This window comes from Lagopus muta, chromosome 29 (genome assembly GCF_023343835.1).
Source record: "Lagopus muta isolate bLagMut1 chromosome 29, bLagMut1 primary, whole genome shotgun sequence".
Taxonomy (NCBI): Eukaryota; Metazoa; Chordata; class Aves; order Galliformes; family Phasianidae; genus Lagopus; species Lagopus muta.
Window position 1 is genome coordinate 178,900 of NC_064461.1, and position 27,413 is coordinate 206,312.

General features: G+C 54.1%; 12 protein-coding genes across 16 annotated transcripts; 6 read left to right on the top strand and 6 right to left on the bottom strand.

Annotated features, from left to right (window-relative positions):
- The first annotated feature begins 1,333 nt into the window (after positions 1-1,333).
- On the top strand, positions 1,334-1,687 carry LOC125685858 (claw keratin-like). Its single transcript, XM_048929306.1, has one exon. The coding sequence runs from the start codon at positions 1,334-1,336 to the stop codon at positions 1,685-1,687; it is 354 nt and encodes a 117-aa protein (XP_048785263.1).
- A 1,914-nt stretch (positions 1,688-3,601) lies between these two features.
- LOC125685887 (claw keratin-like) lies at positions 3,602-18,212 on the bottom strand. Of its 5 annotated transcripts, none has more exons than XM_048929356.1 (2): positions 18,196-18,212; positions 3,602-4,325 (listed from the first exon to the last, which is right to left on the bottom strand). In XM_048929356.1, the coding sequence occupies exon 2, from the start codon at positions 4,302-4,304 to the stop codon at positions 3,933-3,935; it is 372 nt and encodes a 123-aa protein (XP_048785313.1). In that variant the 5' UTR covers positions 4,305-4,325; positions 18,196-18,212; the 3' UTR covers positions 3,602-3,932. The 5 variants fall into 5 exon arrangements, with proteins under 5 accessions (XP_048785313.1, XP_048785312.1, XP_048785311.1 ...); XM_048929355.1 differs by lacking the exon at positions 18,196-18,212 and adding an exon at positions 13,606-13,622; XM_048929354.1 differs by lacking the exon at positions 18,196-18,212 and adding an exon at positions 9,016-9,032.
- On the top strand, positions 5,581-5,970 carry LOC125685879 (claw keratin-like). Its single transcript, XM_048929344.1, has one exon. It carries the CDS (start codon positions 5,581-5,583, stop codon positions 5,968-5,970), a length of 390 nt encoding a protein of 129 aa, XP_048785301.1.
- On the bottom strand, positions 8,174-9,196 carry LOC125685885 (claw keratin-like). Its single transcript, XM_048929349.1, has 2 exons — positions 9,112-9,196; positions 8,174-8,711 (listed from the first exon to the last, which is right to left on the bottom strand). The coding sequence occupies exon 2, from the start codon at positions 8,688-8,690 to the stop codon at positions 8,319-8,321; it is 372 nt and encodes a 123-aa protein (XP_048785306.1). The 5' UTR covers positions 8,691-8,711; positions 9,112-9,196; the 3' UTR covers positions 8,174-8,318.
- LOC125685883 (claw keratin-like) lies at positions 10,175-10,564 on the top strand. The gene has a single exon (XM_048929347.1). The coding sequence runs from the start codon at positions 10,175-10,177 to the stop codon at positions 10,562-10,564; it is 390 nt and encodes a 129-aa protein (XP_048785304.1).
- On the bottom strand, positions 12,588-13,786 carry LOC125685886 (claw keratin-like). Its single transcript, XM_048929351.1, has 2 exons — positions 13,702-13,786; positions 12,588-13,301 (listed from the first exon to the last, which is right to left on the bottom strand). Exon 2 carries the CDS (start codon positions 13,278-13,280, stop codon positions 12,909-12,911), a length of 372 nt encoding a protein of 123 aa, XP_048785308.1. The 5' UTR covers positions 13,281-13,301; positions 13,702-13,786; the 3' UTR covers positions 12,588-12,908.
- Positions 14,765-15,154, top strand: LOC125685880 (claw keratin-like). Its single transcript, XM_048929345.1, has one exon. It carries the CDS (start codon positions 14,765-14,767, stop codon positions 15,152-15,154), a length of 390 nt encoding a protein of 129 aa, XP_048785302.1.
- Positions 17,415-26,966, bottom strand: LOC125685889 (claw keratin-like). The gene is made up of 2 exons (XM_048929357.1): positions 26,951-26,966; positions 17,415-17,891 (listed from the first exon to the last, which is right to left on the bottom strand). The coding sequence occupies exon 2, from the start codon at positions 17,868-17,870 to the stop codon at positions 17,499-17,501; it is 372 nt and encodes a 123-aa protein (XP_048785314.1). The 5' UTR covers positions 17,871-17,891; positions 26,951-26,966; the 3' UTR covers positions 17,415-17,498.
- Positions 19,355-19,744, top strand: LOC125685881 (claw keratin-like). Its single transcript, XM_048929346.1, has one exon. The coding sequence runs from the start codon at positions 19,355-19,357 to the stop codon at positions 19,742-19,744; it is 390 nt and encodes a 129-aa protein (XP_048785303.1).
- LOC125685884 (claw keratin-like) lies at positions 22,093-22,482 on the bottom strand. The gene has a single exon (XM_048929348.1). It carries the CDS (start codon positions 22,480-22,482, stop codon positions 22,093-22,095), a length of 390 nt encoding a protein of 129 aa, XP_048785305.1.
- On the top strand, positions 23,743-24,132 carry LOC125685878 (claw keratin-like). The gene has a single exon (XM_048929343.1). The coding sequence runs from the start codon at positions 23,743-23,745 to the stop codon at positions 24,130-24,132; it is 390 nt and encodes a 129-aa protein (XP_048785300.1).
- Positions 26,442-26,834, bottom strand: LOC125685877 (claw keratin-like). The gene has a single exon (XM_048929342.1). It carries the CDS (start codon positions 26,832-26,834, stop codon positions 26,442-26,444), a length of 393 nt encoding a protein of 130 aa, XP_048785299.1.
- Positions 26,967-27,413: the final 447 nt, after the last annotated feature.

The window sequence follows — 27,413 nt, forward strand, 5'->3', positions numbered from 1 at the left end:
AACAACTTGAGTACTGTGTTCAGTTTTGGGCTCCTCACTGCAGGAAAGACATTGAGGCTCTAGAGCGTGTTCAAAGAAGGGCAACACAGCTGGTGAGGAGGCTGGACCTGAGGCCATATGAGGAGCAGCTGAGGGAGCTGGGATTGTTTAGTTTAGAGGAGGGTCAGGGGAGATTTACTGCTCTCTATAACTACCTGAAGGGAAGTTGTGGAGAGCTGGGTGTCGGCCTCTTCTCTCTAATGATAGGACTAGAGCGAATGGCTTCAAGCTGCTGCAGGGCAGATTAAGGCTGGACATTAGGAAATACTACTTCTCTGAAATAGTTGTCAGGCAATGGAGTGGGCTGCCAAGGGAGGTGGTGGAGTCACCGACCATGGAGTTGTTCAAGTAACATTAGGGCATTGTGCTGAAAGACGTAATTTAGTGACAAGTAGTGGTGATGGGTGCATGGTCGGACTGGATGATCATGTGGGTCTTTTCCAACCTTGGCGGTTTTATGATTCTATGATAATAAACCCCATTGTGCTCCAAGTGTTTTGTGACGTTAATGTTCACACACAAAGAAATCACAGTTGTAGATGTAGTCCTGGCTAGCAAGTCAGAAATGCCCCATGCTCCACTGGGCAGGAGCCCATAAATCAGAGATGCTCTGACTTCCCAACCCAATTGCATCCCACTCTTTGCCACTGAAGGGTGGTGGCAGTTGTTTGGGAGCTGTCCCAGGAGGGTGGGATCATTTCATCGCTTTGTCCAAAGTTTACCAGCCCATAAAACAGCGGTAATGAAGGTAATGATAGACATCGTGTCTGTGAGTAGGATTGCAAAGTGCTTTGTCTGCAGGATACCTCTGAGTCTTTCTCATAGATGAAGTTTGGGATTAAGAATACATTGGGATTTATAGGTGTTGTGAGGTCAGCATCAGCAGCGCGTGGTCTGTCTTTCATGTAATTGCTTGTAATCACCTGTCCCTCTCCTCAGCTTCTTGTTCTCCAGGGCATCCTTACATCCCAATATCTCCATTGATGAAGGACTTAATTGCTCTGCCTCACTCCTCGAGTGTCATGAAGCGTGTTGGCTTTATTTAAAGACTATCTGGAACTTCTGCCAAGTCACTCTCAGGTCAATGCCTCGGGCTGCCTGGGATAGGTATAAAAGAGCTGAGCACTTTGCAGTCCTCTATCCAGCTTCCTCCACTTCACTCCCTTCAGCTCCTGGGTAAGTGCAGCTCTCTGAGGCTTCTCAGGGCTCTCTCCCTGCCTCTCCATCCATACGGGTTTCCCAAAGACCTTCCTCATTGTGAGTGCCTTTGCAGGACTCCTTGTCTGTGTGGAAGATGTCCTGCTCCAGCCTGTGTGCTCCTGCCTGCGGTGTGGCCGCCCCAGCCCCACTGGCTAACAGCTTCAATGAGCCCTGCGTGCGCCAGTGCCCCGACTCCACCGTGGTGATCCAACCCCCAGCCACCGTGGTCACCTTCCCCGGGCCCATCCTCAGCTCCTTCCCACAGAGCTCCGTGGTTGGCTCAGCAGGAGTCCCCGCTGTTGGATCGGGCTTGGGTGGCAGCTTTGGACGTAGTGCCGGCTTTGGGGGCTATGGAGGCTTTGGGGGCTATGGAGGCTTTGGCAGCTGCGGATATGGTGGCTTGGGTCGAGGCCACAGGTACCTCAGCGGCAGCTGCGGGCCCTGCTAAGCACAGCACTGCCTCTGTCTACGACTGAAGGAGAGCTCTGAAGAATCCTCTGAAGAAGCATGTCCCCATCTGATGCCATGAGCAAGGACTTCCTTTTGGCATTGCTGGGCTCTGGTGCTTGGACACCTTGTACTCGCACGGAGACCAGCTCTTTCTTCCTCTGCTCCGTTTGATCTTTGCTTCAGGACTCGCTGCTCCGTGATGATGCAGCCCAGTGCTGACTGCCTGCTTCTGTCCTTCTGCCTTCTGCAAGGAGATGGGGACAGCCTCTGGCCAGGGGCTGTAATTCTGTCACCTCCCACCCCCCACTGAACCTGTAATAAAAGCTCTCTTGCATCACAGTTTTCTTCTCTGAGTTTTCCTTCACCCCTCCTGTTGTACCCAGTTCCCACAGCATCTGCACAGGCTCTATGCAGCCACAGTCTCTCAGCTGGGCCTTCTCAGGAGCCTTGCGGGCACTGCTCCCTCCCCTCTTACCTGCCCTTGGCTCTATGGCTCCAGCTGGAGCTCACCCCATCCAGATCCCATACAGTGCCTTCAACAGTTGCTCCTGCCTCAGAGCTCTCTCCCTTTCCTCTGCCCCTGGTTCCTGCCTGCTGCAGCCCAAGGAGAGCTCGTGGATAACAATGAGCTCAGTACCCACCCTTGAGTGTCCCTGTAGGTGGCTTTTTGGGCTGTGTGGTCCATGGACAACAGTGCAGCCTCCCAATGGGCAAAGGCCATGTCAGAGCATCCTGCGAGGCCATGGTGCAAAGAAAGAAGGCTAAGATTCCCTCAGCAGCCTTGTCTCTTGCCTCTCAAGATTATCTCCTACACCTCTTCTACCCAGAGCTCCATATACCACTACCATAGGCAGTTCTTACTCGCCTTTGGCTGACAAGAAATTCCACAGCAGCTTGGGCCACATGGCTCTGCCTGAGCAAGACAACCCTGCTTCACTCAGCCTTGTGCAGTGAATGCAATGCTGAGCCCTCTGCTGCCCTTCATCTCATACAACGCTCTGGGACTCTAGGCCCCACAAAGCACCTGGCCACATCAAAGCAATGGGGACCAGCCACCACCTCCCACCAATGGGCCTGCAGTCATCCCACGGGACAGCACAGGAGGCCAAACATGGGGTTTGGCTGAGCTCCATCACACAGGAGCCAGCAGAGGTGAGGAAGGAAGGCAGAAATAAAGGTGTAAACAAGGTCAATGGAGGAAGGACAATTTTCCATTCAACCAGTGCAGGAAACCTATGCTTCTTGTTGATGGCATGTGTTCTTCTGACATCTGCAGCAGTGAGCAATCTTCTGCTCCACTACCCAACTTGACATTCCTGACAGGAATCATCTCTGTGAAAGAGCAGCGCACAGTGGGGCCAGAAGATGTATGGGGAAGAAAATGACACCAGACAAAGAGGAACTCCAAACTGCAACTCAACACCTTTGTGTTCTCCAGGACAGGATGGCTGTGCTCCATTCATGTCTGAGCCCCAGTGTCCCCTCTAGGAGCTGGGCATGGGGGCACAGTCAACAGATTGCAGCAACACTGTCCATGCACTGCTTGTTTCCCCATTTTGTCTGACCTCTACATATGAACACTGCCATGGCAGGAAAAGAAGGTGATCAAGGCATGGAGAGCCCTGGATGATCAGAGGGTGTAGAAGACGTTCTGTGGGACATCCAGTGAGTGTTAACATACTGAAGTGAGGTTTGTATATGAGACGTCATTACACCCATTGCAAGAAGGGAGGAGACTCCGTGGAATGGGCTCTGCAGGACCATCTGTGCACTGGTGATCCTCAGCTGTAATGGAATGCCCCAACAGCCTAATGTGACAATGGCACTACTGTGGGAGCAGCTCACAGCCCACACCTGCAGCCTCTGAGATGTGGGGAAAGGAGAAGGAAAATAAAAACACCAAGGTCAAGAATGCAGTGTAAGGGAGCTTTTATTGCAGGTCCGAGCATGAGGATAAACATAGAAGAAGGGCAGCCCCTGGCCAGAGGCTGTCCCCATCTCCTTCCAGAGGGCAGACAGAAAGTAGCAGGCAGCCAGCACAGGGCTGCATAATCGTGGGTCAGAGAACACTGAAGTGAAGATCAAGGGGAGCAGAAGAAAGAGCTGGTTCCCGTACAAGCATGAGGAATCCAATCCCAGACACAGCAAGGCTGAAGGGGAGCCCTTCCTCACAGCATCAGGTGGGGACGTGCTGGGGCTTCTCCAGAGCTCTCCTTCGACCAGGGCCATAGGCGGTGTTGTACTTAGCAGGGCCCGCAGCTGCCACTGAGGTATCTGTAGCCTCGACGCCAGCCACCATATCCACAGCTGCCAAAGCCTCCATAGCCCCCAAAGCCTCCAAGGCCAGAAGAGCCTCCATAGCCCCCAAAGCCGGCACTACGTCCAAAGCTGCCACCCAAGCCCGATCCAACAGCGGGGACTCCTGCTGAGCCAACCACGGAGCTCTGTGGGAAGGAGCTGAGGATGGGCCCGGGGAAGGTGACCACGGTGGCTGGGGGTTGGATCACCACGGTGGAGTCAGGGCACTGGCGCACGCAGGGCTCATTGAAGCTGTTAGCCAGTGGGGCCGGGGCGGCCACACCGCAGGCAGGGGCACACAGGCTGGAGCAGGACATATTCGACACAGACAAGGAGTCCTGCAAAGGGAACTCAAAGTAAGGAAAGAGCTTAGGAAAGCCATATGGATGGAGGCAGAGAGAGAGCCCTGAGAAGCCTCTGAATGCTGCACTTACCCAGGAGCTGAAGGGAGTCAAGTGGAAGAAGCTGGATAGAGGACTGCAAAGTGCTCAGCTCTTTTATACCTATCCCAGACAGCCCGGGGCACTGACCTGAGAGTGGCATTGGCAGAAGTTCCGGATAGTCTTTAAATAAAGCCAACACGCTTCATGACACTTGAGGAGTGAGGCAGAGCAATTAAATCCTTCATCAATGGAGATATTGGGATGTAAGGATGCCCTGGAGAACAAGTAGCTGATGAGAGGGACAGGTGATTACAAGCAATTACATGAAAGACAGACCACGTGCTGCTGATGCTGACCTCGCAACACCTGTAAACCTCAATTTGTTCCTAATCCCAAACTTTGTCTATGAGAAAGACTCACAGGTATCCTGCAGACAAAGCACTTTGCAATCCTGCTCACAGACACAGTGTCTATCATTACCTTCATTACCACTGTTTTATGGGCCGGTACACTTCAGACAAAGCGATGAAATGATCCCACCCTCCTAGGACAGCTCCCAAACAACTGCCACCACCCTTCCGTGGCAAAGAGTGGGATGCAATTGGGTTGGGAAGTCAGAGCATCTCTGATTGGTGGCAGCTATTTGTCCAGTGCAGCATGGGGCGTTTTGACTTGCCAGCCAAGGGTACATCTACTGCTGTGATTTCTCTGTGTGTGAGCATTAACGTGACAAGGCAATAGGAACACACTGGGGGTTATTGGTTCATAACACATCAGCAAGAGCAGCGCCTTTTATTTCAAGTAATTGTGTGTAGCCATGTGACCTTCTCATCCCCTTGCTGTTCTCCGAGGCACGTTTTTGTCTCAGTGTACCCAATGGGAAGTGAAATAGTTGCTCTGCATCTTTTCCTGTGAGTCATGATGCGTATTTGGTTTATTTCATGATTATTGGGAGCTTCTGCCACCACTGCCCTCGAGTGCATGCCTCAGGCTGTCTGGGATAGTATAAAAGTGCTGAACACTTTGCAGTCCTCTATCCAGCTTCCTCCACTTGACTCCCTTCAGCTCCTGGGTAAGTGCAGCTCTCTGAGGCTTCTCAGGGCTCTCAGCACATGCTCCAAATAGAAGTGAGGCATGAAGGAGTTGTGTTCCATTTCTATTCTGACTATGGCTCTTCCTCCTCTCACAGCTTCATCTCCTGAACCGAAGGATGTCCTGCTCCAGCCTGTGTGCTCCTGCCTGCGGTGTGGCCGCCCCAGCCCCACTGGCTGACAGCTACAATGAGGCCTGTGTGCGCCAGTGCCCCGACTCCACCGTGGTGATCCAACCCCCAGCCACCGTGGTCACCTTCCCCGGGCCCATCCTCAGCTCCTTCCCACAGAGCTCCGTGGTTGGCTCAGCAGGAGTCCCCGCTGTTGGATCGGGCTTGGGTGGCAGCTTTGGACGTAGTGCTGGCTTTGGGGGCTATGGAGGCCTGGGAGGCTCTGGAGGCTCTTCTGGCCTTGGAGGCTTTGGGGGCTATGGAAGCTTTGGCAGCTGTGGATACGGTGGCTTCCGTCGAGGTCACAGGTACTTCAGTGGCAGCTGCGGGCCCTGCTAAGCACAGCACTGCATCTGGACAGTGAAAGAGAGCTCTGCACAAGACCCAGCAAATCCCCACCTGATGCCGTGATGATGGGCTTCACTTCAGCATCGCTGGATGCAAACCTTGAATGCCACGTTCCTGCATGGGGACCACCTCTGTCTGTCTTTGTTCTGCCCGACCTTTGCTTCTGCACCGGCTTACCCGTGACCGTGACAGCATGGCACAGCTTCGGCTGCCTGCTCCTGTCCTCTGCTCTCTGCAAGAAGACTAGGACAGCCCCCGGCCAGGGGCTGCCCTTCTGCCACCTCCCTCCTCCTCCTCTGGACCTGCAATAAAAGCTCTCTTACACTGCACTCTTGACCCCCGTATTTTGTCTTCCTTGTCCTTCCCTAAATGCCCTTTATCTCAGAGACTCTGAGCCTGGGCTGCAAGATGCTCCCACAGCACTGGCTCTGGGACATTTGGCAGTTGGGGCGGTGCATTACTGCTGAGGATCACAGTGCATAGAGGGTCCTGCAGAGCACATCCCGCTGAGCCTCCTCTCTTCTACAACCGGTCCAATGACACCTCTGAAACAAACCTCACTTGAGTATGTTAACACTCAATGGGTGTCCCGCAGAACCTCTTCCATGAGATCTGCAAAACCTGGCCTCTACGTGCCTTCTTTCTCTTCCTTTTCTTGTTATGCCAGTGATAAAAAGTGGAGGCAAGGGGAAGTGGGGAGACAAGCAGAGCATGGACAGGGCTGCTGCCAGTTGCTAACAGTGTCCCTGTGTTCAGATCCTGGAGGGGGACAGTGGAGAGGGTAAGGGAATTACCGCCCCACGTTTCCAAGGTAGCCCTCACAGCCATGAATGAAGCACAGCCATCCTGACCCGGAGAGCACCAAGGTCTTGAGTCAGAGTTTGGAGGCCCTCCTCTCCTTACATCCTTTTTGTGCCCCAGACATCTTCTACTTCCACAATCCCAGCACTGTGCACTCGTCTTGTGCACAGGCGTCACCCGCCAGAGAAATCAAGGTGGGCAGTGGAGCAGCAGGCTGGTCACTGCTGGGGACCTCAGGAGAACACACTCATCAGCAACTGGAAGACAGGGAAGGGTGAAAAGGCAGCAAATATCAGGAGCAGCCATGGGTTTCCTACACTGGATGAGCAGAAAATTGTCCTTCCTCCCTTACCTTTGGCTACAGCTCAGTTTCTCCCTTCCTTCCCCACCTGTCTGCTGGCTGCTGTGGGAGCGTGCCCAGCCAAACCCCATGTTTTGCCTCCTGTGGTGACCCATGTGGGCTGGGTGAGGGCCCATTGGTGGGAGGTGCTGGCTGGGCCCCATCCCGCTGAGGTGGGGGCTTATTTGGGTGGCCTGAGTCCAGGAGGTTTGTATGAGATGAAGGACAGCCAAGGGCCCAGCACTGCATTCACTACATGGGGCAGAGTGAAGCACGGCTGTGCTGCCCTGTCAGAGCAATTTTTCACAGCTGCTGTGAAATTGTTTCTGAGCCATGGTGGGGAAAATCAGCATCCTCGATGCTATGTGGAGCTCTGGAAAGAAGCGGAACAGGAAAGAATGTTGAGAGGCTGTAGACAAGGTTGCTCATAGGCTCTCACCTTCCTTCCTTTGCCTCTGGGCATCACAGGAGTCTCTGGAACTGTTTGTGCCCTTCAGAAGGCTGCACGCCTGTCCACAGACCCCACATCACTAAGGCCAACTACAGGGACACTCAAGAGCAGACACTGAGCTCTGTATGGAGCCAAGAAGTCTTCTTGAGCTGCAAGGGGCAGAAACCAGGAGCAGAGAAGTGGGGGAGAGCGGTGAGGGAGGAGCAAGTACTGAAGGTGCAGTATGGAGCCTGCCTGGGGCAGCTGCTGCTGAATCTTTTGCTGCTCAGGGCAGGTGAGAGGAGATGGGGCAGTGCCCAGAGAGATCCTGAGAAGGCTCAGCTGTAAGCTGGAAGTGGTGGCCCCAAAGAGCCTTTGTGACTTCAGTGGGAACTAGGGATCGAGGAGATGTGAAGGAAAACTCAGAGATGGAAACTGATGCAAGACAGATTTTATTGCAGGTTCCACGTTTGCGAGAGTTGGTGAAAGGGCAGCCCCTGGCCAGAGGATGTCCCCAATCTCTTGCACAGGACAGAGGTCAAGGAGCAGGCAGCCAGCACATGACAGTGTCATCACAGAGCTGTGAGTCCTAAAGCGAAGCTAATGTGGAGTAGAGGAAGATAGTGCTGGTCCCCGTGCAGGTACAAGGTGTCCAAGCACCAGAGCCCAGCAGTGCCGAAGGGAAACACTTTTTCATGGCATCAGGTGGGGATGTACTAGGACTTCTCCGGAGCTTCCCTTTGACCAGGGCAGGAGGCCGTGCTGTGCTTAGCAGGGCCCGCAGCTGCCCCCGAGGGACCCAAGACCTCGGCCCCAGCTGCCATATCCGCAGCTGCCAAAGCCTCCATAGCCCCCAAAGCCCCCAAGGCCAGAAGAGCCTCCATAGCCCCCAAAGCCGGCACTACGTCCAAAGCTGCCACCCAAGCCCGATCCAACAGCGGGGACTCCTGCTGAGCCAACCACGGAGCTCTGTGGGAAGGAGCTGAGGATGGGCCCGGGGAAGGTGACCACGGTGGCCGGGGGTTGGATCACCACGGTGGAGTCAGGGCACTGGCGCACGCAGGGCTCATTGAAGCTGTTAGCCAGTGGGGCCGGGGCGGCCACACCGCAGGCAGGGGCACACAGGCTGGAGCAGGACATCTTCGACACAGTCAAGCAGTCCTGCAAAGGGAACTCACAGTAAGGAAAGATCTTAGGAAAGCCATATGGATGGAGGCAGAGAGAGAGCCCTGAGAATCACAGAATCACAGAATCACCCGGGTTGGAAGGTACCCCAAGGATCATGTAGTTCCAACCCCCCTGCCTAGCAGGGCCACCAAACATCCACATTCAGATCAGGTTGCCCAGGACCCCGTCCAACCTGGCCTTAAACACGTCCAAGGACGGGGCATCCACAACCTCCCTGGGCAGCCCGTTCCAGGGCCTAACCACTCTCCTAGTAGAAGTCTCTGAATGCTGCACTTACCCAGGAGCTGAAGGGAGTCAAGTGGAAGAAGCTGGATAGAGGACTGCAAAGTGCTCAGCTCTTTTATACCTATCCCAGACAGCCCGGGGCACTGACCTGAGAGTGGCATTGGCAGAAGTTCCGGATAGTCTTTAAATAAAGCCAACACGCTTCATGACACTTGAGGAGTGAGGCAGAGCAATTAAATCCTTCATCAATGGAGATATTGGGATGTAAGGATGCCCTGGAGAACAAGTAGCTGATGAGAGGGACAGGTGATTACAAGCAATTACATGAAAGACAGACCACGTGCTGCTGATGCTGACCTCGCAACACCTGTAAACCTCAATTTGTTCCTAATCCCAAACTTTGTCTATGAGAAAGACTCACAGGTATCCTGCAGACAAAGCACTTTGCAATCCTGCTCACAGACACAGTGTCTATCATTACCTTCATTACCACTGTTTTATGGGCCGGTACACTTCAGACAAAGCGATGAAATGATCCCACCCTCCTAGGACAGCTCCCAAACAACTGCCACCACCCTTCCGTGGCAAAGAGTGGGATGCAATTGGGTTGGGAAGTCAGAGCATCTCTGATTGGTGGCAGCTATTTGTCCAGTGCAGCATGGGGCGTTTTGACTTGCCAGCCAAGGGTACATCTACTGCTGTGATTTCTCTGTGTGTGAGCATTAACGTGACAAGGCAATAGGAACACACTGGGGGTTATTGGTTCATAACACATCAGCAAGAGCAGCGCCTTTTATTTCAAGTAATTGTGTGTAGCCATGTGACCTTCTCATCCCCTTGCTGTTCTCCGAGGCACGTTTTTGTCTCAGTGTACCCAATGGGAAGTGAAATAGTTGCTCTGCATCTTTTCCTGTGAGTCATGATGCGTATTTGGTTTATTTCATGATTATTGGGAGCTTCTGCCACCACTGCCCTCGAGTGCATGCCTCAGGCTGTCTGGGATAGTATAAAAGTGCTGAACACTTTGCAGTCCTCTATCCAGCTTCCTCCACTTGACTCCCTTCAGCTCCTGGGTAAGTGCAGCTCTCTGAGGCTTCTCAGGGCTCTCAGCACATGCTCCAAATAGAAGTGAGGCATGAAGGAGTTGTGTTCCATTTCTATTCTGACTATGGCTCTTCCTCCTCTCACAGCTTCATCTCCTGAACCGAAGGATGTCCTGCTCCAGCCTGTGTGCTCCTGCCTGCGGTGTGGCCGCCCCAGCCCCACTGGCTGACAGCTACAATGAGGCCTGTGTGCGCCAGTGCCCCGACTCCACCGTGGTGATCCAACCCCCAGCCACTGTGGTCACCTTCCCCGGGCCCATCCTCAGCTCCTTCCCACAGAGCTCCGTGGTTGGCTCAGCAGGAGTCCCCGCTGTTGGATCTGGCTTGGGTGGCAGCTTTGGATGTAGTGCTGGCTTTGGGGGCTATGGAAGCCTGGGAGGCTCTGGAGGCTCTTCTGGCCTTGGAGGCTTTGGGGGCTATGGAAGCTTTGGCAGCTGTGGATATGGTGGCTTCCGTCGAGGTCACAGGTACTTCAGTGGCAGCTGCGGGCCCTGCTAAGCACAGCACTGCATCTGGACAGTGAAAGAGAGCTCTGGAGAAGCCCCAGCACATTCCCACCTGATGCCGTGACAATGGGCTTCCCTTCAGCATCGCTGGATGCAAACCTTGGATACCGCATGCCTGCATGGGGACCACCTCTGTCTGTCTTTGTTCTGCCCGACCTTTGCTTCTGCACCGGCTTACCCATGATAGCATGGCCCAGCTTTGGCTGCCTGCTCCTGTCCTCTGCTCTCTGCAAGAAGACTAGGACAGCCCCCGGCCAGGGGCTGCCCTTCTGCCACCTCCCTCCTCCTCCTCTGGACCTGCAATAAAAGCTCTCTTACACTGCACTCTTGACCCCCGTATTTTGTCTTCCTTGTCCTTCCCTAAATGCCCTTTATCTCAGAGACTCTGAGCCTGGGCTGCAAGATGCTCCCACAGCACTGGCTCTGGGACATTTGGCAGTTGGGGCGGTGCATTACTGCTGAGGATCACAGTGCATAGCGGGTCCTGCAGAGCACATCCCGCTGAGCCTCCTCTCTTCTACAACCGGTCCAATGACACCTCTGAAACAAACCTCACTTGAGTATGTTAACACTCAATGGGTGTCCCGCAGAACCTCTTCCATGAGATCTGCAAAACCTGGCCTCTACATGCCTTCTTTCTCTTCCTTTTCTTGTTATGCCAGTGATAAAAAGTGGAGGCAAGGGGAAGTGGGGAGACAAGCAGAGCATGGACAGGGCTGCTGCCAGCTGCTAACAGTGTCCCAGTGTTCAGATCCTGGAGGGGGACAGTGGAGAGGGTAAGGGAATTACCGCCCCACGTTTCCAAGGTAGCCCTCACAGCCATGAATGAAGCACAGCCATCCTGACCCGGAGAGCACCAAGGTCTTGAGTCAGAGTTTGGAGGCCCTCCTCTCCTTACATCCTTTTTGTGCCCCAGACATCTTCTACTTCCACAATCCCAGCACTGTGCACTCGTCTTGTGCACAGGCGTCACCCGCCAGAGAAATCAAGGTGGGCAGTGGAGCAGCAGGCTGGTCACTGCTGGGGACCTCAGGAGAACACACTCATCAGCAACTGGAAGACAGGGAAGGGTGAAAAGGCAGCAAATATCAGGAGCAGCCATGGGTTTCCTACACTGGATGAGCAGAAAATTGTCCTTCCTCCCTTACCTTTGGCTACAGCTCAGTTTCTCCCTTCCTTCCCCACCTGTCTGCTGGCTGCTGTGGGAGCGTGCCCAGCCAAACCCCATGTTTTGCCTCCTGTGGTGACCCATGTGGGCTGGGTGAGGGCCCATTGGTGGGAGGTGCTGGCTGGGCCCCATCCCGCTGAGGTGGGGGGTTATTTGGGTGGCCTGAGTCCAGGAGGTTTGTATGAGATGAAAGACAGCCAAGGGCCCAGCATTGCATTCACTACATGGGGCAGAGTGAAGCATGGCTGTGCTGCCCTGTCAGAGCAATTTTTCACAGCTGCTGTGAAATTGTTTCTGAGCAATGGTGGGGAAAATCAGCATCTTCGATGCTATGTGGAGCTCTGGAAAGAAGCGGAGCAGGAAAGAATGTTGAGAGGCTGTAGACAAGGTTGCTCATAGGCTCTCACCTTCCTTCCTTTGCCTCTGGGCATCACAGGAGTCTCTGGAACTGTTTGTGCCCTTCAGAAGGCTGCACGCCTGTCCACAGACCCCTCATCACTAAGGCCAACTACAGGGACACTCAAGAGCAGACACTGAGCTCTGTATGGAGCCAAGAAGTCTTCTTGAGCTGCAAGGGGCAGAAACCAGGAGCAGAGAAGTGGGGGAGAGCTGTGAGGGAGGAGCAAGTACTGAAGGTGCAGTATGGAGCCTGCCTGGGGCAGCTGCTGCTGAATCTTTTGCTGCTCAGGGCAGGTGAGAGGAGATGGGGCAGTGCCCAGAGAGATCCTGAGAAGGCTCAGCTGTAAGCTGGAAGTGGTGGCCCCAAAGAGCCTTTGTGACTTCAGTGGGAACTAGGGATCGAGGAGATGTGAAGGAAAACTCAGAGATGGAAACTGTGATGCAAGACAGATTTTATTGCAGGTTCCACGTTTGCGAGAGTTGGTGGAAGGGCAGCCCCTGGCCAGAGGATGTCCCCAATCTCTTGCACAGGACAGAGGTCAAGGAGCAGGCAGCCAGCACATGACAGTGTCATCACAGAGCTGCGAGTCCTAAAGCGAACCTAACTTGGAGTAGAGGAAGATAGTGCTGGTCCCCGTGCAGGTACAAGGTGTCCAAGCACCAGAGCCCAGCAGTGCCGAAGGGAAACACTTTTTCATGGCATCAGGTGGGGATGTACTAGGACTTCTCCGGAGCTTCCCTTTGACCAGGGCAGGAGGCCGTGCTGTGCTTAGCAGGGCCCGCAGCTGCCCCCGAGGGACCCAAGACCTCGGCCCCAGCTGCCATATCCACAGCTGCCAAAGCCTCCATAGCCCCCAAAGCCCCCAAGGCCAGAAGAGCCTCCATAGCCTCCAAAGCCGGCACTACGTCCAAAGCTGCCACCCAAGCCCGATCCAACAGCGGGGACTCCTGCTGAGCCAACCACGGAGCTCTGTGGGAAGGAGCTGAGGATGGGCCCGGGGAAGGTGACCACGGTGGCCGGGGGTTGGATCACCACGGTGGAGTCAGGGCACTGGCGCACGCAGGGCTCATTGAAGCTGTTAGCCAGTGGGGCCGGGGCGGCCACACCGCAGGCAGGGGCACACAGGCTGGAGCAGGACATCTTCGACACAGTCAAGCAGTCCTGCAAAGGGAACTCACAGTAAGGAAAGATCTTAGGAAAGCCATATGGATGGAGGCAGAGAGAGAGCCCTGAGAATCACAGAATCACAGAATCACCCGGGTTGGAAGGTACCCCAAGGATCATGTAGTTCCAACCCCCCTGCCTAGCAGGGCCACCAAACATCCACATTCAGATCAGGTTGCCCAGGACCCCGTCCAACCTGGCCTTAAACACGTCCAAGGACGGGGCATCCACAACCTCCCTGGGCAGCCCGTTCCAGGGCCTAACCACTCTCCTCGTAGAAGTCTCTGAATGCTGCACTTACCCAGGAGCTGAAGGGAGTCAAGTGGAAGAAGCTGGATAGAGGACTGCAAAGTGCTCAGCTCTTTTATACCTATCCCAGACAGCCCGGGGCACTGACCTGAGAGTGGCATTGGCAGAAGTTCCGGATAGTCTTTAAATAAAGCCAACACGCTTCATGACACTTGAGGAGTGAGGCAGAGCAATTAAATCCTTCATCAATGGAGATATTGGGATGTAAGGATGCCCTGGAGAACAAGTAGCTGATGAGAGGGACAGGTGATTACAAGCAATTACATGAAAGACAGACCACGTGCTGCTGATGCTGACCTCGCAACACCTGTAAACCTCAATTTGTTCCTAATCCCAAACTTTGTCTATGAGAAAGACTCACAGGTATCCTGCAGACAAACCACTTTGCAATCCTGCTCACAGACACAATGTCTATCATTACCTTCATTACCACTGTTTTATGGGCCGGTACACTTTAGACAAAGCGATGAAATGATCCCCCCCTCCTGGAACAGCTCCCAAACAACTGCCACCACCCTTCCGTGGCAAAGAGTGGGATGCAATTGGGTTGGGAAGTCAGAGCATCTCTGATTGTTGGCAGCTATTTGTCCAGTGCAGCATGGGGCGTTTTGACTTGCCAGCCAAGGGTACATCTACAGCTGTGATTTCTCTGTGTGTGAGCATTAACGTGACAAGGCAATAGGAACACACTGGGGGTTATTGGTTCATAACACATCAGCAAGAGCAGCGCCTTTTATTTCAAGTAATTGTGTGTAGCCATGTGACCTTCTCATCCCCTTGCTGTTCTCCGAGGCACGTTTTTGTCTCAGTGTACCCAATGGGAAGTGAAATAGTTGCTCTGCATCTTTTCCTGTGAGTCATGATGCGTATTTGGTTTATTTCATGATTATTGGGAGCTTCTGCCACCACTGCCCTCGAGTGCATGCCTCAGGCTGTCTGGGATAGTATAAAAGTGCTGAACACTTTGCAGTCCTCTATCCAGCTTCCTCCACTTGACTCCCTTCAGCTCCTGGGTAAGTGCAGCTCTCTGAGGCTTCTCAGGGCTCGCAGCACATGCTCCAAATAGAAGTGAGGCATGAAGGAGTTGTGTTCCATTTCTATTCTGACTATGGCTCTGCCTACTCTCACAGCTTCATCTCCTGAACCGAAGGATGTCCTGCTCCAGCCTGTGTGCTCCTGCCTGCGGTGTGGCCGCCCCAGCCCCACTGGCTGACAGCTACAATGAGGCCTGTGTGCGCCAGTGCCCCGACTCCACCGTGGTGATCCAACCCCCAGCCACCGTGGTCACCTTCCCCGGGCCCATCCTCAGCTCCTTCCCACAGAGCTCCGTGGTTGGCTCAGCAGGAGTCCCCGCTGTTGGATCGGGCTTGGGTGGCAGCTTTGGACGTAGTGCTGGCTTTGGGGGCTATGGAAGCCTGGGAGGCTCTGGAGGCTCTTCTGGCCTTGGAGGCTTTGGGGGCTATGGAGGCTTTGGCAGCTGTGGATATGGTGGCTTCCGTCGAGGTCACAGGTACTTCAGTGGCAGCTGCGGGCCCTGCTAAGCACAGCACTGCATCTGGACAGTGAAAGAGAGCTCTGGAGAAGCCCCAGCACATTCCCACCTGATGCCGTGACGATGGGCTTCCCTTCAGCATCGCTGGATGCAAACCTTGGATACCGCATGCCTGCATGGGGACCACCTCTGTCTGTCTTTGTTCTGCCCGACCTTTGCTTCTGCACCGGCTTACCCATGATAGCATGGCCCAGCTTTGGCTGCCTGCTCCTGTCCTCTGCTCTCTGCAAGAAGACTAGGACAGCCCCCGGCCAGGGGCTGCCCTTCTGCCACCTCCCTCCTCCTCCTCTGGACCTGCAATAAAAGCTCTCTTACACTGCACTCTCGACCCCTGTATTTTGTCTTCCTTGTCCTTCCCTAATTGCCCTTTATCTCAGAGACTCTGAGTCTGGGCTGCAAGATGCTCCCACAGCACTGGCTCTGGGACATTTGGCAGTTGGGGCGGTGCATTACTGCTGAGGATCACAGTGCATAGAGGGTCCTGCAGAGCACATCCCGCTGAGCCTCCTCTCTTCTACAACCGGTCCAATGACACCTCTGAAACAAACCTCACTTGAGTATGTTAACACTCAATGGGTGTCCCGCACAACCTCTTCCATGAGATCTGCACAACCTGGCCTCTACATGCCTTCTTTCTCTTCCTTTTCTTTGTATGCCAGTGATAAAAAGTGGAGGCAAGGGGAAGTGGGGAGACAAGCAGAGCATGGACAGGGCTGCTGCCAGCTGCTAACAGTGTCCCAGTGTTCAGATCCTGGAGGGGGACAGTGGAGAGGGTAAGGGAATTACCGCCCCACGTTTCCAAGGTAGCCCTCACAGCCATGAATGAAGCACAGCCATCCTGACCCGGAGAGCACCAAGGTCTTGAGTCAGAGTTTGGAGGCCCTCCTCTCCTTACATCCTTTTTGTGCCCCAGACATCTTCTACTTCCACAATCCCAGCACTGTGCACTCGTCTTGTGCACAGGCGTCGCCCGCCAGAGAAATCAAGGTGGGCAGTGGAGCAGCAGGCTGGTCACTGCTGGGGACCTCAGGAGAACACACTCATCAGCAACTGGAAGACAGGGAAGGGTGAAAAGGCAGCAAATATCAGGAGCAGCCATGGGTTTCCTACACTGGATGAGCAGAAAATTGTCCTTCCTCCCTTACCTTTGGCTACAGCTCAGTTTCTCCCTTCCTTCCCCACCTGTCTGCTGGCTGCTGTGGGAGCGTGCTCAGCCAAACCCCATGTTTTGCCTCCTGTGGTAACCCATGTGGGCTGGGTGAGGGCCCATTGGTGGGAGGTGCTGGCTGGGCCCCATCCCGCTGAGGTGGGGGCTTATTTGGGTGACCTGAGTCCAGGAGGTTTGTATGAGATGAAAGACAGCCAAGGGCCCAGCACTGCATTCACTACATGGGGCAGAGTGAAGCACGGCTGTGCTGCCCTGTCAGAGCAATTTTTCACAGCTGCTGTGAAATTGTTTCTGAGCCATGGTGGGGAAAATCAGCATCCTCGATGCTATGTGGAGCTCTGGAAAGAAGCGGAACAGGAAAGAATGTTGAGAGGCTGTAGACAAGGTTGCTCATAGGCTCTCACCTTCCTTCCTTTGCCTCTGGGCATCACAGGAGTCTCTGGAACTGTTTGTGCCCTTCAGAAGGCTGCACGCCTGTCCACAGACCCCTCATCACTAAGGCCAACTACAGGGACACTCAAGAGCAGACACTGAGCTCTGTATGGAGCCAAGAAGTCTTCTTGAGCTGCAAGGGGCAGAAACCAGGAGCAGAGAAGTGGGGGAGAGCGGTGAGGGAGGAGCAAGTACTGAAGGTGCAGTATGGAGCCTGCCTGGGGCAGCTGCTGCTGAATCTTTTGCTGCTCAGGGCAGGTGAGAGGGGATGGGGCAGTGCCCACAGAGATCCTGAGAAGGCTCAGCTGTAAGCTGGAAGTGGTGGCCCCAAAGAGCCTTTGTGACTTCAGTGGGAACTAGGGATCGAGGAGATGTGAAGGAAAACTCAGAGATGGAAACTGTGATGCAAGACAGATTTTATTGCAGGTTCCATGTTTGCGAGAGTTGGTGAAAGGGCAGCCCCTGGCCAGAGGATGTCCCCAATCTCTTGCACAGGACAGAGGTCAAGGAGCAGGCAGCCAGCACATGACAGTGTCATCACAGAGCTGTGAGTCCTAAAGCGAAGCTAATGTGGAGTAGAGGAAGATAGTGCTGGTCCCCGTGCAGGTACAAGGTGTCCAAGCACCAGAGCCCAGCAGTGCCGAAGGGAAACACTTTTTCATGGCATCAGGTGGGGATGTACTAGGACTTCTCCGGAGCTTCCCTTTGACCAGGGCAGGAGGCCGTGCTGTGCTTAGCAGGGCCCGCAGCTGCCCCCGAGGGACCCAAGACCTCGGCCCCAGCTGCCATATCCGCAGCTGCCAAAGCCTCCATAGCCCCCAAAGCCTCCAAGGCCAGAAGAGCCTCCATAGCCCCCAAAGCCGGCACTACGTCCAAAGCTGCCACCCAAGCCAGATCCAACAGCGGGGACTCCTGCTGAGCCAACCACGGAGCTCTGTGGGAAGGAGCTGAGGATGGGCCCGGGGAAGGTGACCACGGTGGCCGGGGGTTGGATCACCACGGTGGAGTCAGGGCACTGGCGCACGCAGGGCTCATTGAAGCTGTTAGCCAGTGGGGCCGGGGCGGCCACACCGCAGGCAGGGGCACACAGGCTGGAGCAGGACATCTTCGACACAGTCAAGCAGTCCTGCAAAGGGAACTCACAGTAAGGAAAGAGCTTAGGAAAGCCATATGGATGGAGGCAGAGAGAGAGCCCTGAGAATCACAGAATCACAGAATCACCCGGGTTGGAAGGGACCCCAAGGACCATGTAGTTCCAACCCCCCTGCCTAGCAGGGCCACCAAACATCCACATTCAGATCAGGTTGCCCAGGACCCCGTCCAACCTGGCCTTAAACACGTCCAAGGACGGGGCATCCACAACCTCCCTGGGCAGCCCGTTCCAGGGCCTAACCACTCTCCTCGTAGAAGTCTCTGAATGCTGCACTTACCCAGGAGCTGAAGGGAGTCAAGTGGAAGAAGCTGGATAGAGGACTGCAAAGTGCTCAGCTCTTTTATACCTATCCCAGGCAGCCCGGGGCACTGACCTGAGAATGGCATTGGCAGAAGTTCCGGATAGTCTTTAAATAAAGCCAACACGCTTCATGACACTTGAGGAGTGAGGCAGAGCAATTAAATCCTTCATCAATGGAGATATTGGGATGTAAGGATGCCCTGGAGAACAAGTAGCTGATGAGAGGGACAGGTGATTACAAGCAATTACATGAAAGACAGACCACGTGCTGCTGATGCTGACCTCGCAACACCTGTAAACCTCAATTTGTTCCTAATCCCAAACTTTGTCTATGAGAAAGACTCACAGGTATCCTGCAGACAAAGCACTTTGCAATCCTGCTCACAGACACAGTGTCTATCATTACCTTCATTACCACTGTTTTATGGGCCGGTACACTTTAGACAAAGCGATGAAATGATCCCACCCTCCTAGGACAGCTCCCAAACAACTGCCACCACCCTTCCGTGGCAAAGAGTGGGATGCAATTGGGTTGGGAAGTCAGAGCATCTCTGATTGGTGGCAGCTATTTGTCCAGTGCAGCATGGGGCGTTTTGACTTGCCAGCCAAGGGTACATCTACTGCTGTGATTTCTCTGTGTGTGAGCATTAACGTGACAAGGCAATAGGAACACACTGGGGGTTATTGGTTCATAACACATCAGCAAGAGCAGCGCCTTTTATTTCAAGTAATTGTGTGTAGCCATGTGACCTTCTCATCCCCTTGCTGTTCTCCGAGGCACGTTTTTGTCTCAGTGTACCCAATGGGAAGTGAAATAGTTGCTCTGCATCTTTTCCTGTGAGTCATGATGCGTATTTGGTTTATTTCATGATTATTGGGAGCTTCTGCCACCACTGCCCTCGAGTGCATGCCTCAGGCTGTCTGGGATAGTATAAAAGTGCTGAACACTTTGCAGTCCTCTATCCAGCTTCCTCCACTTGACTCCCTTCAGCTCCTGGGTAAGTGCAGCTCTCTGAGGCTTCTCAGGGCTCTCAGCACATGCTCCAAATAGAAGTGAGGCATGAAGGAGTTGTGTTCCATTTCTACTCTGACTATGGCTCTGCCTACTCTCACAGCTTCATCTCCTGAACCGAAGGATGTCCTGCTCCAGCCTGTGTGCTCCTGCCTGCGGTGTGGCCGCCCCAGCCCCACTGGCTGACAGCTACAATGAGGCCTGTGTGCGCCAGTGCCCCGACTCCACCGTGGTGATCCAACCCCCAGCCACCGTGGTCACCTTCCCCGGGCCCATCCTCAGCTCCTTCCCACAGAGCTCCGTGGTTGGCTCAGCAGGAGTCCCCGCTGTTGGATCGGGCTTGGGTGGCAGCTTTGGACGTAGTGCTGGCTTTGGGGGCTATGGAGGCCTGGGAGGCTATGGAGGCTCTTCTGGCCTTGGAGGCTTTGGGGGCTATGGAAGCTTTGGCAGCTGTGGATATGGTGGCTTCCGTCGAGGCCACAGGTACTTCAGTGGCAGCTGCGGGCCCTGCTAAGCACAGCACTGCATCTGGACAGTGAAAGAGAGCTCTGGAGAAGCCCCAGCACATTCCCACCTGATGCCGTGACGATGGGCTTCCCTTCAGCATCGCTGGATGCAAACCTTGGATACCGCATGCCTGCATGGGGACCACCTCTGTCTGTCTTTGTTCTGCCCGACCTTTGCTTCTGCACCGGCTTACCCATGATAGCATGGCCCAGCTTTGGCTGCCTGCTCCTGTCCTCTGCTCTCTGCAAGAAGACTAGGACAGCCCCCGGCCAGGGGCTGCCCTTCTGCCACCTCCCTCCTCCTCCTCTGGACCTGCAATAAAAGCTCTCTTACACTGCACTCTTGACCCCCGTATTTTGTCTTCCTTGTCCTTCCCTAAATGCCCTTTATCTCAGAGACTCTGAGCCTGGGCTGCAAGATGCTCCCACAGCACTGGCTCTGGGACATTTGGCAGTTGGGGCGGTGCATTACTGCTGAGGATCACAGTGCATAGAGGGTCCTGCAGAGCACATCCCGCTGAGCCTCCTCTCTTCTACAACCGGTCCAATGACACCTCTGAAACAAACCTCACTTCAGTATGTTAACACTCAATGGGTGTCCCGCAGAACCTCTTCCATGAGATCTGCACAACCTGGCCTCTACATGCCTTCTTTCTCTTCCTTTTCTTGTTATGCCAGTGATAAAAAGTGGAGGCAAGGGGAAGTGGGGAGACAAGCAGAGCATGGACAGGGCTGCTGCCAGCTGCTAACAGTGTCCCAGTGTTCAGATCCTGGAGGGGGACACTGGAGACAGTAAGGGAATTACCACCCCACGTTTCCAAGGTAGCCCTCACAGCCATGAATGAAGCACAGCCATCCTGACCCAGAGAGCACCAAGGTCTTGAGTCAGAGTTTGGAGGCCCTCCTCTCCTTACATCCTTTTTGTGCCCCAGACATCTTCTACTTCCACAATCCCAGCACTGTGCACTCGTCTTGTGCACAGGCGTCACCCGCCAGAGAAATCAAGGTGGGCAGTGGAGCAGCAGGCTGGTCACTGCTGGGGACCTCAGGAGAACACACTCATCAGCAACTGGAAGACAGGGAAGGGTGAAAAGGCAGCAAATATCAGGAGCAGCCATGGGTTTCCTACACTGGATGAGCAGAAAATTGTCCTTCCTCCCTTACCTTTGGCTACAGCTCAGTTTCTCCCTTCATTCCCCACGTGTCTGCTGGCTGCTGTGGGAGCGTGCTCAGCCAAACCCCATGTTTTGCCTCCTGAGGAGACCCATGTGGGCTGGGTGAGGGCCCATGGGTGGGAGGTGCTGGCTGGGCCCCATCCCGCTGAGGTGGGGGGTTATTTGGGTGACCTGAGTCCAGGAGGTTTGTATGAGATGAAGGACAGCCAAGGGCCCAGCACTGCATTCACTACATGGGGCAGAGTGAAGCACGGCTGTGCTGCCCTGTCAGAGCAATTTTTCACAGCTGCTGTGAAATTGTTTCTGAGCAATGGTGGGGAAAATCAGCATCTTCGATGCTATGTGGAGCTCTGGAAAGAAGCGGAGCAGGAAAGAATGTTGAGAGGCTGTAGACAAGGTTGCTCATAGGCTCTCACCTTCCTTCCTTTGCCTCTGGGCATCACAGGAGTCTCTGGAACTGTTTGTGCCCTTCAGAAGGCTGCACGCCTGTCCACAGACCCCACATCACTAAGGCCAACTACAGGGACACTCAAGAGCAGACACTGAGCTCTGTATGGAGCCAAGAAGTCTTCTTGAGCTGCAGGGGGCAGAAACCAGGAGCAGAGAAGTGGGGGAGAGCTGTGAGGGAGGAGCAAGTACTGAAGGTGCAGTATGGAGCCTGCCTGGGGCAGCTGCTGCTGAATCTTTTGCTGCTCAGGGCAGGTGAGAGGGGATGGGGCAGTGCCCAGAGAGATCCTGAGAAGGCTCGGCTGTAAGCTGGAAGTGGTGGCCCCAAAGAGCCTTTGTGACTTCAGTGGGAACTAGGGATCGAGGAGATGTGAAGGAAAACTCAGAGATGGAAACTGTGATGCAAGACAGATTTTATTGCAGGTTCCATGTTTGCGAGAGTTGGTGAAAGGGCAGCCCCTGGCCAGAGGATGTCCCCAATCTCTTGCACAGGACAGAGGTCAAGGAGCAGGCACTCAGTTCTGGGCTGTGACGTCACGGGGTGTTCAGACCTTAAGTTGAAGTACAAGCACAGCAATGGAACATAGAGCACAGAGTCGCTGTGCAGGGACAGGAAGACTGAGCACCAGTGCCCAGCAATGGCGAAGGGAAACCCTGTCTCTTGGTGTCAAGTGAGGATGTGCTGGGGCTTTTGCAGAGCTCCCCTTCGACCATGGGCAGAGGCAGTGCTGTGCTTAGCAGGGCCCACAGCTGCCGCTGAGGTATCCAAGACCTCGGCGCAAGCCACCATATCCACAGCTGCCAAAGCCTCCATAGACCCCAAAGCCTCCAAGGCCATAAGAGCCTCCATAGCCTCCCAGGCCATAAGAGCCCCCAAAGCCGGCACTACGTCCAAAGCTGCCACCCAAGCCAGATCCAACAGCGGGGACTCCTGCTGAGCCAACCACGGAGCTCTGTGGGAAGGAGCTGAGGATGGGCCCGGGGAAGGTGACCACAGTGGCCGGGGGTTGGATCACCACGGTGGAGTCGGGGCACTGGCGCACACAGGCCTTATTGTGGCTGTCAGCCAGTGGGGCTGGGGCGGCCACACCGCAGGCAGGAGCACACAGGCTGGAGCAGGACATTTTCCACACAGTCAAGGAATCCTGCAAAGGGATCCACAGTGAGGAAAGAGTTTAGGAAAGCCATATGGATTTAGGCAGAGAGAGCCCTGAGAAGTCTCAGAGAGCTGCACTTACCCAGGAGCTGAAGGGAGGGAATCTAGTGGAAGAAGCTGGATAGAGGATTACAAAGTGCACAGCTCTTTTATACCCAACCGTGACAGCCCGGGGCACAGATGGGAGGTCATTGGTGGCAGAAGTCCCAGATAATTGTGAAATAAAGCAACAGTGTTTCATGACAATCATGGAGTGAGGCAAAGCAATTAAATCCCTCATCAATGGAGATATTGGGATGTAAGCATGCTCTGGAGAACAAGTGGCTGATGAGAGGGAGTGGTGATTACAAGCAATTACATGAAAGACAGACCACGTGCTGCTGATGCTGACCTCACAACACCTATAAATCCCAATTTGTTCTTAATCCCAAACTTCATCTATGAGAAAGACTCAGAGGTATCCTGCAGACAAACCACTTTGCAATCCTGCTCACAGACACGATGTCTATCATTACCTTCATTACCACTGTTTTATGGGTTGGTAAACTTTGGACAAAGCGATGAAATGATCCCCCCCTTCTGGGACAAGCTCCCAAACAACTGCCACCACCCTTCAGTGGCAAACAATGGGATGCAATTGGGTTGGGAAGTCAGAGCATCTCTGATTGTTGGCAGCTCCCTGCCCAGGGGAGCACGGGGCATTTCTGACTTGCCAGCCAAGGGTACGTCTATAGCTATGATGTCTGTTTCTGCATGTTGACCTGCCAAGGCATTAGGAACCCATTGGGAGTTATTGGTTCAAAACACATTAGAAAGAGCAACACCTTCTCTTTGAAGTAATCATGCATAGCCATGTGACCTTCTCATCCCCTTGCTGTTCTCCAAGGCATGTTTTTTGTCTCAGTGTACCCAATGGGAATGGAAATAATTGCTCTGCATCTCTCACTGTGTGTCATGATGCTTATTTGGTTTATTTCATGATTATTGGGAGCTTCTGCCACCACCGCTCTCTCATGTATGCCTCAGGCTGTCTGGGATGGGTATAAAAGAGCTGAGGGCTTCTACAGTCCTCTATCCAGCTTCCTCCACTTGACTCCCTTCAGCTCCTGGGTAAGTGCAGCTCTCAGAGGCTTCTCAGGGCTCTCTCCCTGCCTCTCCATCCATATGGCTCTCCCTAACCCTTTCCTCACTGTGGGTCCCTTTGCAGGACTGCTTGACTGTGTCGAAGATGTCCTGCTCCAGCCTGTGTGCTCCTGCCTGTGGTGTGGCTGCCCCAGCCCCACTGGCTGACAGCTACAATGAGGCCTGCGTGCGCCAGTGCCCCGACTCCACCGTGGTGATCCAACCCCCAGCCACTGTGGTCACCTTCCCCGGGCCCATCCTCAGCTCCTTCCCACAGAGCTCCGTGGTTGGCTCAGCAGGAGTCCCCGCTGTTGGATCGGGCTTGGGTGGCAGCTTTGGACGTAGTGCTGGCTTTGGGGGCTCTTATGGCCTGGGAGGTTATGGAGGCTCTTCTGGCCTTGGAGGCTTTGGGGTCTATGGAGGCTTTGGCAGCTGTGGATATGGTGGCTTGCGCCGAGGTCTTGGATACTTCAGTGGCAGCTGTGGGCCCTGCTAAGCACAGCACTGCCTCTGCCCATGGTTGAAGGAGAGCTCCGGAGAAGTTCTAGTACATCCCCACCTGATGCCATGAGCAAGGACTTCCCTTCGGCACTGCTGGTCTCTGGAGCGTGGACAACTTGTACTTGTACAGAGCGCAGCTCTATCTTTCTTTGCTCTGTATGATCTTTACTTCACGTCTGGCATCCCTGTGATGGCACAGTCCAACACTGATTGTTTGCTCCTATCCTTCTGCATCTCCAAGTTGATGGGAACAGCCTCTGGCCAGGGGCTGCCCATTTTACATCCTCCTTCTCCTCCTGTATTCCTACAATAAAAGCTCTCTCTTGCACCGTAATCTTGATCTTGATGTTTTTATTTTCCTTCTCCTTCCCTACTTCCCCCACATCTCACAGTCTCTGATTCTGTGCTGCTAGCTGCTCCCACAGCATTGCCTCTGGGACATTCGCCCAGTGGGGCTGTGCATTACTGCTGAGGATCAACAGTGTATAGAGGTCCTGCAGAGCACATCCCACTGAGCCTCCTCTCTTCTTGCAATTGGTATAATGACACCTCATAAACAAACCTCCCTTCAGTATGTTTACACTCATTGGATGTCCCACAGAGTCTCTTCCACACCCTCTGTCCACTAAGGACTGACCATGCCTTCTTTCACATCCTTTCTTGACAGTCCAGTAATCACACATGGAGACCAGAGGAAATGGGAAGACAAGCAGTGCACGGACAGGGCTCCTGCCACCTGCTAATAGTGGCCCTATGTTCATAACTTGGAGGTGGCACTGGAGGGGGTAAATGAGGTACATCCCCATGTTCCCAAGGTTCCACTCTCAGACATGAATGGAGCATGGCCATTCTCATCCAGGGAGCACAAAGGTGTTGAGTTGCAGTTTGGAGTTCCTCTTTGTCTGGTGTCATTTTCTTCCCCATACATCTTCTGGTCCCATGATCCAAGCACTGTGTGCTGCTCTTGCACAGAGATGATTCCTGTCAGGAATGTCAAGTTGGGTAGTGGAGCAGAAGACTGGTCACTGCTGTGGATCTCAGAAGAACACATGCCATCAACAAGAAGCATAGGTTTCCTGCACTGGTTGAATGGAAAATTGTCCTTCCTCCATTGACCTTGTTTACATCTTTATTTCTGCCTTCCTTCCTCACCTCTGCTGGCTCCTGTGTGATGGAGCTCAGCCAAACCCCATGTTTTGCCTCCTGTGCTGCCCCATGGGATGGCTGCAGGCCCATTGGTGGGAGGTGGTGGCTGGTCCCCATTGCTTTGATGTGGCCAGGTGCTTTGTGGGGCCTAGAGTCCCAGAGCGTTGTATGAGATGAAGGGCAGCAGAGGGCTCAGCATTGCATTCACTGCACAAGGCTGAGTGAAGCAGGGTTGTCTTGCTCAGGCAGAGCCATGTGGCCCAAGCTGCTGTGGAATTTCTTGTCAGCCAAAGGCGAGTAAGAACTGCCTATGGTAGTGGTATATAGAGCTCTGGGTAGAAGAGGTGTAGGAGATAATCTTGAGAGGCAAGAGACAAGGCTGCTGAGGGAATCTTAGCCTCCTTTCTTTGCACCATGGCCTTGCAGGATGCTCTGACATGGCCTTTGCCCATTGGGAGGCTGCACTGTTGTCCATGGACCACAGCCCAAAAAGCCACCTACAGGGACACTCAAGAGTGGGTACTGAGCTCACTGTTATCCACGAGCTCTCCTTGGGCTGCAGCAGGCAGGAACCAGGGGCAGAGGAAAGGGAGAGAGCTCTGAGGCAGGAGCAACTGTTGAAGGCACTGTATGGGATCTGGATGGGGTGAGCTCCAGCTGGAGCCATAGAGCCAAGGGCAGGTTAGAGGGCAGGGAGCAGTGCCCACAAGGCTCCTGAGAAGGCCCAGCTGAGAGATTGTGGCTGCATAGAGCCTGTGCAGATGCTGTGGGAACTGGGTACAACAGGAGGGGTGAAGGAAAACTCAGAGAAGAAAACTGTGATGCAAGAGAGCTTTTATTACAGGTTCAGTGGGGGGTGGGAGGTGACAGAATTACAGCCCTTGGCCAGAGGCTGTCCCCATCTCCTTGCAGAAGGCAGAAGGACAGAAGCAGGCAGTCAGCACTGGGCTGCATCATCACGGAGCAGCGAGTCCTGAAGCGAAGATCAAACGGAGCAGAGGAAGAAAGAGCTGGTCTCCGTGCGAGTACAAAGTGTCCAAGCACCAGAGCCCAGCAGTGCCGAAGGGAAGTCCTTGCTCATGGCATCAGGTGGGGACATGCTTCTTCAGGGGATTCTTCAGAGCTCTCCTTCAGTCGTGGACAGAGGCAGTGCTGTGCTTAGCAGGGCCCGCAGCTGCCACTGAGGGATCCAAGACCACGACGAAAGCCACCGTATCCACAGCTGCCCCCAGAACCTCCATAGCTCCCAAAGCCCCCAAGGCCATAAGAGCCTCCATAGCCTCCCAGGCCTCCATAGCCCCCAAAGCCGGCACTACGTCCAAAGCTGCCACCCAAGCCCGATCCAACAGCGGGGACTCCTGCTGAGCCAACCACGGAGCTCTGTGGGAAGGAGCTGAGGATGGGCCCGGGGAAGGTGACCACGGTGGCTGGGGGTTGGATCACCACGGTGGAGTCAGGGCACTGGCGCACGCAGGCCTCATTGTAGCTGTCAGCCAGTGGGGCCGGGGTGGCCACACCGCAGGCAGGGGCACACAGGCTGGAGCAGGACATCTTCCACACAATCAAGAAGTCCTGCAAAGGGACCCACAGTGAGGAAAGAGTTTAGGAAACCCGTATGGATGGAGGCAGGGAGAGAGCCCTGAGAAGCCTCTGAATGCGGCACTTACCCAGGAGCTGAAGGGAGTCAAGTGGAGGAAGCTGGATAGAGGACTGCAAAGTGCTCAGCTCTTTTATACCTATCCCAGAGAGCCCAGGGCGTAGATGGGAGGGCGGTGGTGGCAGAAGCTCCCAATAATCATGAAATAAAGCCAATAGGCTTTATGACACACAACCAGTAAAGTGACGCAATTGTATCTCTGCCCTTTGTGGATTTTGAGGCACAAACTGGTTGTGAAGAACAAGAAGATGGAATAGTTAGATGGCAACATGCAGTTATGTGAAATTCTGGATGCTACTGGTCCTCATTAAATGGAACTAATCAATCCTAATATTTTCCTTATCCTTTGTGCAATTGCATCTTCACCTGTAAAATCCAGCATAGTTCCACATTTTTTCAGCATGTTTAGGAAGCTACTGAACAGGAAATGCCCCATATCTCACAGAAGTAATGTTTACATATTGTCTAGAACT

Coding starts and splice junctions, on each gene's coding strand:
- LOC125685858 (XM_048929306.1), top strand. CDS start 1,334: ATGTCCTGCTCCAGCCTGTGTGCTCCTGCCTGCGGTGTGGCCGCCCCA.
- LOC125685887 (XM_048929356.1), bottom strand. CDS start 4,304: ATGTCCTGCTCCAGCCTGTGTGCCCCTGCCTGCGGTGTGGCCGCCCCG.
- LOC125685879 (XM_048929344.1), top strand. CDS start 5,581: ATGTCCTGCTCCAGCCTGTGTGCTCCTGCCTGCGGTGTGGCCGCCCCA.
- LOC125685885 (XM_048929349.1), bottom strand. CDS start 8,690: ATGTCCTGCTCCAGCCTGTGTGCCCCTGCCTGCGGTGTGGCCGCCCCG.
- LOC125685883 (XM_048929347.1), top strand. CDS start 10,175: ATGTCCTGCTCCAGCCTGTGTGCTCCTGCCTGCGGTGTGGCCGCCCCA.
- LOC125685886 (XM_048929351.1), bottom strand. CDS start 13,280: ATGTCCTGCTCCAGCCTGTGTGCCCCTGCCTGCGGTGTGGCCGCCCCG.
- LOC125685880 (XM_048929345.1), top strand. CDS start 14,765: ATGTCCTGCTCCAGCCTGTGTGCTCCTGCCTGCGGTGTGGCCGCCCCA.
- LOC125685889 (XM_048929357.1), bottom strand. CDS start 17,870: ATGTCCTGCTCCAGCCTGTGTGCCCCTGCCTGCGGTGTGGCCGCCCCG.
- LOC125685881 (XM_048929346.1), top strand. CDS start 19,355: ATGTCCTGCTCCAGCCTGTGTGCTCCTGCCTGCGGTGTGGCCGCCCCA.
- LOC125685884 (XM_048929348.1), bottom strand. CDS start 22,482: ATGTCCTGCTCCAGCCTGTGTGCTCCTGCCTGCGGTGTGGCCGCCCCA.
- LOC125685878 (XM_048929343.1), top strand. CDS start 23,743: ATGTCCTGCTCCAGCCTGTGTGCTCCTGCCTGTGGTGTGGCTGCCCCA.
- LOC125685877 (XM_048929342.1), bottom strand. CDS start 26,834: ATGTCCTGCTCCAGCCTGTGTGCCCCTGCCTGCGGTGTGGCCACCCCG.